The sequence below is a fragment of the Nannospalax galili genome, unplaced genomic scaffold, assembly GCF_000622305.1.
Source record: "Nannospalax galili isolate Female #2095 unplaced genomic scaffold, S.galili_v1.0 scaffold979, whole genome shotgun sequence".
Lineage (NCBI taxonomy): Eukaryota > Metazoa > Chordata > Mammalia > Rodentia > Spalacidae > Nannospalax > Nannospalax galili.
The window spans coordinates 1,635,875-1,644,991 of NW_008343671.1; the positions used below are offsets into that span (position 1 = coordinate 1,635,875).

At 45.4% G+C, this 9,117-nt stretch overlaps 1 protein-coding gene across 1 annotated transcript in view; it reads left to right on the forward strand.

Moving 5' to 3' along the window:
• Positions 1-8,543, forward strand: part of Bin2 (bridging integrator 2) — a 41,314-nt gene extending 32,771 nt beyond the window's left edge. Inside the window, exons 10-13 of the mRNA XM_008840007.3 lie at positions 1,413-2,124; positions 2,996-3,076; positions 6,731-6,805; positions 8,116-8,543. Coding sequence (XP_008838229.1) covers positions 1,413-2,124; positions 2,996-3,076; positions 6,731-6,805; positions 8,116-8,145 — 898 coding nt within the window. The 3' untranslated portion in view covers positions 8,146-8,543. The remainder of the gene's footprint in view (positions 1-1,412; positions 2,125-2,995; positions 3,077-6,730; positions 6,806-8,115) is intronic.
• The last annotated feature ends 574 nt before the right edge of the window (positions 8,544-9,117 follow it).

Here is a 9,117-nt window from a genome sequence, read left to right on the forward strand (position 1 = left end):
TTACTTTTTAAAATTGTATTTATTATTTTTATTTTTAATATATATGAGCGTATTATCTGCATGTATGTAAGTGCACCTGTGTCATGCAATACTTATGGAGGAGGTCAGAAGAGGGCATCAGATTCCCCAGGAACTGGAGTTATAGACAGTCGTTAGCCACCATGTGGGTGCTGGGAATCGAACCCAAGTCCTCTGCAAGAGCACTCAGTGCTCTTAACCACTGAGCTATCTCTCCAGCCCCTTATTTATTTATTTATTATTTAATTTTGGGGGGGTTGTCTTTTTGAGACAGAGTCTCCCTGTAGCCCCAACTGGCCTGGAACTCACTATGTAGACCAGGCTGGCCTTGAACTCACAGAGATCTACCTGCCTCTGCCTTTCAAGTGCTGGGTACTGGGATTAAAGGCATGCACCACCACATCTGGGTTATTTATTTATTTTTAAAAATTATTGCACGTTAAAAATTTTTTTTAATAATGTATGAGTGTTTTGCCTACACGTATGTAATTGCACCCATGTCACGCAATATCTGAGGAAGCCAGAAGAGGGTGTCTGATTCCCTGGAACTGTTGGTAGCCGACATGTGGGTGCTAGGAACTGAACCTGGGTCCTCTGTAAGAGCAACCAGTGATCTTAACCACGGAGCCATCTCTAGCTCCTTATTTTTTTTTAACATTTTACTTATTTTTATTTTCTGTGTACGCATGTATTGCCTGCATGTAGGTAAGTGCACCCATGTTGTACAATGCCCACAGAAGACAGAAGAGACTGTCAGATCCCCTGGAACTGGAGTTACAGACAGTTGTTAGCTGCCATGTGGGTGCTGGGATTTGAACCCGGGTGTTCTGCAAGAACTGTCAGTGTTCTTAACTGCTAAGCCATCTCTCCAGCCCTAGCTCCTTATTTTTAATTATGTGTAAGTTGTGTGTGTATGTGGGTATGTGCACATGAGCACAGGTGCCAATGGAGGCTAAATGTGTCAGATCCTTGAAGAGCTGGAGTTACAGCTGTTGGGCGCTGCCTGACATGGATGCTGGGAACTGAACTCAGGTCCTCTGCAAGAGTAGTTCATGCTCTTAACTAGTGAACCATCTCTCCAGCCCATCCCCCCACCCCTCTGTAATTCTGGCTGCCCTGGAACTTTCTATGTAGACCAGGCTGGTCTTGAACTCACAGAGCTCTGCCTATCTTTGCCACCTCCTGAGTGTTGGGATTCAAAGGCATGTGCCACCACACCCAGCTCCTACATCATTTTTCACATAGGCTTGACTGCCAGTTATGCCAACTTTCTAACACCGTTTTAAACTGCTTTATGCAGTTTTACTATTGCACAAGTGCATGATAATCACTTGTGGACATTTAGATGACTCCCATGTCCGGCTCTTCTAAATCTGAACACCCTTCCTTTCCAGCGGCAGCAGACGTTCTTTAGCCATTTCTCCCCCAGTTCGCATCTCTACAGTCTCCAGCCCCGGGGATTCACCTTCTAACCCCGTGGCTCTCTCTGTGACCAGTGAGAGAGAGTCTGTGTTAGCAGCCGAAGAAGACTTAGCATCTGAGGCAGCCCTTGGAGAAAATGATTCTGAGAGCAAAGAATCCTCAAGTGTTGAGGAAACCGAGGAAGACAAGTCTGAAGCAAGCTCTCCTGAGAAGGAAGAGCCACTACCAGCCTTCAGTGGGCCAACTCAAGTCCCAGCCTCTCCAGGCTCTGAGGGGGGCAAGTCCCGGGAGGACGTTTTCCCCTGCTCCCCAGCTCCGTCGCTAGATGGAGACTTGACCCCTTCATTGCAGCCTTCACCCTCTCTCCCAGTAGTTCTCCGAACCCGCACCTCAAGTGAAGGAGCCGAACAGCCAAAGAGAGCCTCTATCCAGAGGATCTCAGCTCCCCCCAGTCGGCCTCCTCCACCTAGAGCCACTTTAAGCCCCAGGCCCGCCTCAGGGAATGGACCCGGGAGCCCTCCAGCCACTGGAGAGGGTTCACTTGACAGTCTTAGGGCCTCCTTAGAAGCCTCTCCCAGTCCAGAACCACCTGAGAAGCCGCTGAGAGCTCCTGAGGCCAGAGAAAAAGAAACCCCCGGCTGCCCGAGCCCAGAGCCCTGTGCTTCCCCCGTGAGCACTACCCAGGTAAGTGAGAGCTGCTTGGTCTTTTTTGTTTCATTTTAATAAAGCTATTTTAATAGAGGCTCAAACGTAAGGTTTAGGAGAGAAAGAGGGGGCCCCCAGAACATTAATGTGGGCTTCTCTGATTCACTTTCTGTGTTTTTTGTTTTGGTGTTTTAAGACAAGGACTCACTATTTAGCCCTGGCTGGCCTAGAACTGTGGACCAGGCCCACTTTAAACATGTCTGTTCCTCCTGCCTCTGCCTCCCAAGTACTGGGATTGGAGGTATGTGCCACCATTTCCAGCTCCTTCGCCCATTACAAATTTTTTAACTTATTTATTTTATGTTAGGAGTGTTTTGCCTGCAAGTGTGTAAGTACATCCATGCATGCAATGCCCATAGGAGCCAGAAGAGAGTGTCAGATCCCCTGAGTTACAGATGGTTATTAATTTTAAAGAGAGTGGGCCAGCCCAGTGTGGTGGCACAGGCCTTTAGTCCCAGCACTAGGGAGGCAGAGGCAGAGGCAGGCGGATCCTCTGTGTGTTCGAGGCCAGTCTGGTCTACAGAGTAAATTCTAGGCACCTGGAGCTACAGGGAGAACCTGTCTCAAAAAGACCAAAAAAAAAAAAAAAAAACAAAGAGAGTGGGTGAAAGAAGGAGATGTTTGAGCACTGCAGAAGGTCAGGACATGGGCCACATGGATATCTAGGAGGAGAGAATGAGATTCCTGGTACCCCTCAAATTACACTATCTTGCTCCTCTGACTGTGCTCAACTGAAAGTTGGCCAGGCTACCTGGGGAGCCTCCTCTGTCTGGCAGAAGCAATGCGGTCAGAGGATTCAGGGTAGTGTCCAGGATGAGGCTGTCTCCTACATTGTTCATTTGATCTGCAGGATTTCCCAGAACCTGGAGAAGTGAGGACCACAGAAGACAAAGAAGAGGACAGTAAGCTCATCTCAGTTGACTCTCCTGAGGTACCAAAATCTGTCATCAGTATGTTATGCCTCCAGCTTTGGTCATTTTGAGTGCCACCAGAGAGCAATATCCTGTAGTTGGTATGCTGACAGGGAGAGGTGCAGGACACTATGTGGTTAAGATAAGCAGAGGGTTAAGGTAGCATTTTGCACAGGTGCAGTGTGGCCCCTTCTCATTTTTCTACTTCAAAAAAGACCGCTCAGAGAAAGGAGTGTAGCTCAGTGGTAGGAAACTTGCATACACATGAAAAGGAAGAAAGAAAAGATCCTAAATTGTTATTAATTTTGAGATGGTATCTCATGTAACCCAGGCTAGCCTTGAACTCACTGTGTAGTTGAGGATGGCCTTGACTTCCTGATCCTCCTGCTTCTACCTCCCAAATGCTGGGATTATAGGCATGTGGCGCCCACACCTGGCTTCCCAAACCGTTTTCTGTTTGACTTTGCATGTACTTGTATGATTTTCATGTAGAGACAATAATAGACAATGACCTTCTGTTTCGCTCTGAGGAAGAATAAACAAATTTACATTCTTGGAGTAATTATATTGAAAAGGAGATTATGGGAGCCAAGGTGCTGTTTGACCATTCTGAGGAACAAGCTGGTAACACTGGCCTCGCTGGGAAAGAGGTGCGGCCACAGTCTCCCCAAGGCAGCCCCCTTACTTTTGAAGCTGATAATGTTCCCTTACATCTAGCCTCTCTAGGATTGCTTTGGCCATCAGCTAAGGAGATATATTTTTCTTGTGGAATTAAGTGACCATAGCATCTTAGATCTCAGCCTGTCATTGTCACTAGTCCTCTGAAGTGATGTCCTGAAGGTAGACTGTTTCCTGGAGATGTATCACAAATCATGTTTTCTTCAAACAGGGTATCATATTACATATGTATCATATCACATATCATATTACATATCAAGTGGATAATTGAAAATGAAACTGGGCCAGGCGCGGTGGTACAAGCCTTTAATCTCAGTACTTGGGAGATAGAGGCAGGCAGATCTCTGTGAGTTCAAGGCCAGCCTGGTCTACATAGTGAGTTCCAGGCAAGCTGGGGCTATAGGGAGACCCCGTCTCAAAGAAAACAAACAAAATAAAAAGAAAAGAAACTGCCTGGTTTACATAGCAAGTTCCAGGACAGCTGGGGCTACAGGGAGACCCTCTCATGCACATTTACCACACACACACACACACACTAAATAAATAAATAAATAAATAAATTTTAAAAGTAAAAGGGGGCTTAGAATACAGCTTAGGGGTAGAGTGCTTGCTTATAGACTGTAAGGCCCTGGTTCAATCCCCAGTTAAGCCCTTCCCTTCCCCTAGAAAAGTAGCCTCCTTGCTCAGCATTTAATCAACTGAGAAAGAAGGAAGGTTTTGATAATTTCATTTTAAAGTTACAGATAGATCTTTATTTTGTGTGCCAGGAATCAATCTCGGGTCTTCTGCAAAACCAACTCAAGATCTTTTTTTTAAATTTTTTAATTTTTTTTTTATTTTACATGTATGAATGTATTGCCTGCTTGAAAGTAGGTGCACCCATGTTGTGCAGTTTCTGAGGAGGTCAGAAGAGGGCATTGGATTCCCCTGGAATTGGAGTTAAGGATGGTTCGTAGCCACCATGTGGGTGCTGGGAATTGAACCTGGGTCCTCTGCAAGAGCAGTCAGAGCTCTTAACCACTGAGCCATCTCTCCAGCTTTGGATCTTTATTTTAAAGTCTGATGTATATACGTGCTGCTGAAGCACAACTGGTTTTGATAACTTTTAGGAGGCAATAGTACCTTTGAGTTCATTTGCGGTCTAGAAAGGAAGGGGAAATCCTCAAGCACAGGATTTCAAGTGGCTTCCAACGTTAGTAACTGCTTCTATTTTTAAAAATATTTTTATTATTTTTATATTTTATGTGTATGAATGTGTTGCTTGCATGTATGTAAGTGCACCCCTGTTGTGCATTACCTGAGGAGGTCAGAAGAGGGCGTCAGATACCCTGGAACTGGAGTTATGGATGGTTGTTAGCCACCATGTGCGTGCTGGGACTCAAACCCAGGTCTTCTACAAGAGCAGCCAGTGCTCTTAACTGCTAAGCTCTCTCTTCAGCCCCAACTGCTTCTATTTTTTTAAAGGATAAATTTTATAATGCATGTGTATTACTCAGTGGACTAAATTTCTATTTAAATGATTTTTGTAGTGCTGGCAATCAATCTCAGAACTTGTGCACGTGAGGCAAGTGCTCTACCACTGAGCTACCTGTGTCCTTACGCAAAAAAATAAAGCAGGGCTGGAGAGATGACTCAGTGGTTAAGAGCACTTATTGCTCTTGTAGAGGACCTGAGTTTAGTTACCAGCACCCACATGGATGACTCAGAACCATCCGTAACTCCAGCTTCAGGGAATCTAATCAGGTCTTCTGGCCTCTACAGGTACCTGCACTCACATGCATGCACACACATACACAATTAATAAAATAGTTTAAATGTTAATGTGCTAAGAATTTCTGGGATAGTTCTTTGGCAGAGCTTGTGGTTTGGGTTTCCCATTTCAGGACTTAACTTTCCCCAAAGAAACCATTATGGGGCTGGGAAGATGGCTTGGTTAGTAGAGTACTTACCATGAAGCATAAGGACCTGAGTTTGGATTCCTAGCATCTATGTAAAAGGGCACATGTCTGATACCTCAGCACTGGGGAGATGGAGACAGGAGACTCCTTGGAGCTGATTGGTCATCCAATCTAGTCAAATTGGTGAGTTCCAACTTCAGTGAGTGACCCTGTAACAATAACCAAAAAAAAAAAAAAAAAAAGTGGAGCCTGGTGTGGTGGTGTGCACCTTTAATCCCAGCATTTGGGAAGCAGAGGTAGGCGGATCTCTGTTAGTTCGAGGCCAGCCTGATCTACATAGCGAGTTCCAGGACAGCTAGGGCCACAGGGACACCCTGTCTCAAAAAGATAAAAACAAAAACAAAAAAGTAGAGGAGAAACAAGATCACTAACTTGAGTTAGACCCCTGGGACCTACATGGTGGACGGAGAGAACCCACTCCCACAGGTTGTCCTTCAACCTCACGTGTGCCCCAAGGCATGTGCCTGCATACACTCACACAAATAAATAAAAAATAATTTTGAAAATAAGAAAAAAAGATGGAGAGTGATAAGGGAAGACATCCAAAATAACCTCTGGCTTGCACATGTGCGTGCGCACACACACACATGCACACACAAACACATGAAAAAGAAACTATTATGCCCTTTACGTCTCCTACTCACTGTAGGATCACTTATGAAGAAGAGCTGCAATGCATCCTGAGGAGAATTCATTTGAAAGTGGCCAGCAGAAGTTGGAAGGCTTTCCCATAGGCGCACATACAAGAGCACGCCACACAGATCACAGGGTGTCCAATGATGGGAACAGCTTTGAAATCCAAGACCTATTTTCCTGGTCAGCAAGTCATAGAGCCCTTTGAATCTTCTTTTGTTTTTATCTGTAGAAGAGCACAGGGGACAGCCTACCCTGATGATTCAGGCTCAGGGAAACAGTATTACATACTTGTCCTTTGTATTGTTTATGACCCTTGGAAAGTGTAAGGCACAGAAGACCTTTCACAATGAGGGGCTGGGAAGACTGAGCTACCTCTCATTGGCAGAACTGCTATCTTTGCAGGACCAAAGCCTTCAGCTTCATGTCTCTTCAGATCCAGGAGAAAACATTACCACAGCATCCAACCCTCCAGAAGAGGTAAGGAGGCCTGGAGCTGTAGCTTGGTCGGTGGAATGCTTGCCTAGTATGCGTGAAGCCCTGGATTCACTCCCCAGCAACACATAAACCTGGCATAGTGGTACACTCCAGTAATCTCAGTACTTGGGAGGGAGGTGGAAGCAAAAGGATTAGGAGTTCAAGGTCATCCTTGGCTAGCTACATAGCCAGTATGATGACAGCCTGAGCTACCTCATACTCTGAAGGAAAAAAGAACAGAAAGAGGAGGAAGAAAAGAATGATGAGGATGATGAGGAGGAAAAAGAGGAGGGGGAGAAGGAGGAGGAAGAGGAGGAGGGGAGGGAGAAGAGGATGGGGAGAGACCAGATATACCGAGAACAGTGTGGGCAGTTACTATGGGCACTGAGTAGATGAGATTGGCTGTAGGCTGAAATCCTCACCATGGGCTGGCTATGCATAAGGAGAATCTAGCAGTGAGCAACACCTTAAAGTCAAACAGGTGGGAGTCAGACAAAACAAGAATAAACTGGGACTTTACAGGGTTTGTGACCCATTCCCAAAGCCTGGCCTTAAACTAGCCTTATCTACTAAGTACCTGATTATGAATGTGCTTTTTTTGCATATATTTTGTATGGGTAGGTGGGTGGGTAATGGTGTTATGTGTATAGGTACATGTGTGTGTATATGTGTGTGTGCCTGTATGTGGAGGCCAGAGGTTGCCATGAAGTGTCTTTCTCAATCATTCTCCACTTTACTCACTGAACACGGTCTCTCACTTGAACCCAGAGCTTGCTGACTCAGCTAGTCTGGCTTGCCCCAAGGATCTCCTGGCTCCCCATCTCGAGTGCTGAGATCACAGACAGGTCACCGTACCTGCCTGGCATTTATGTGGGTTCTCCCCAGCTTGTACTTGTTTCAAGATTGAAGTTATATAACAAATACACAAAAGCATACATCCCCTACTTATACATACAGTGCAGCACAACTCAGAATATGAGACAGAAGTGACATAAAGCAGAGCCATGAATTACTAGATAAATACAAAATATATCCTATAAAATAAAGCTTACTAAAAGCGGGTCACAAAATTGGTTCTAGAATTTCCAACTCCTGAGAAACACCTCATCAGTTCCCCCAGCACATGGTGCACATTCCTTAGACCAGCTGCCTCTACTGCAATGGATGGGTTTCTCTGTGCATCTCCTAAAGAAGCAGTGCTGCCGCGTACAGACCCTGCAGTGTGTCCTTGGGGCAGTCCCAGCCAGTGTCATAGTGCCACCCTCACCAGAGACTGCTGCCCAGCATCTAATGAAATCATGTTTACTTTCTAGATACTTACAAGTGAAAGTGCAGAACTCTGAAGAGAAACTGCCAGGATACCAACCCTCATCTCCCCCAGAGACGCTCCTCAAGCAGAAGGTCAAGAGCCAAGGGCATGAGCCACATCCACTCCAGGCTCTCAGGCCGTGTGCATGCTGATGTCTCTGGAGACCTGGCTTGCTGGAGTTTGAGGACCAAATCTGAGGGAGGAGGGCCTGGGAGAGGAGGGCATCACTCACAGGACATTTCACTTAAGGCTCAAGCATTGTTAGAATAAGGCTTTCATTAAAGCGAGACTGTAATGACTCTAAAGCAGACACATTTCTAGGCATATACACTTGTCTTACTCGCTCTTAGAGGAGGGGGCAGACATGTCTGACTTATTGTTCATTTGGAAAGACTTTAAGCCAAAAGAATATATACTCAGGTTATTAAATAAAGTGTGATTTCAACTACATATGGAGTCTTTGTTTGACACAGGGCATTGCTCCTGCCCTGCATACTGTTTTCAACTTAGACAACGGTATTGATTTCTGCCCCAGGTCCAGGAAGGTTTAATCATATCCCTGACCCCAGTTCACCCAGCCTCCTTGCTGGAATTCTTTCCTAGTGCCTCTCCATGCAGACAATGTTCCTATGTAAGTGAATACTATGGGAAAGGCTTATACTTTAGAGCGTATCTCACGTGTGCAATCTAGTACCCAGTGTGTAAGGATCTGAGCTGGATGGAAGTAGACAGGAAGCTTTGGATGAAGGAAAGGGATGAAAGTGTAATGTAATAAATAATATGGTGGAAATAGCGTTAAAGTTGGAGTCAGAAGTCCTGGATCCAAGCTCTGTCATTTGTTTTGAATGAAAATATTTGTGAAAATAAAAAGTGACCCTGAAGTCCTACCACTTGATAAATGCACACATGCAGATGGCTTTCTACCTTTCTGCTCTCTCTTTTCTTCTTCTTCTCCTCCTCTTCCTCCTCTTCCTTCTTCTTCTTTTCCTTATACCACAGGCTGGCC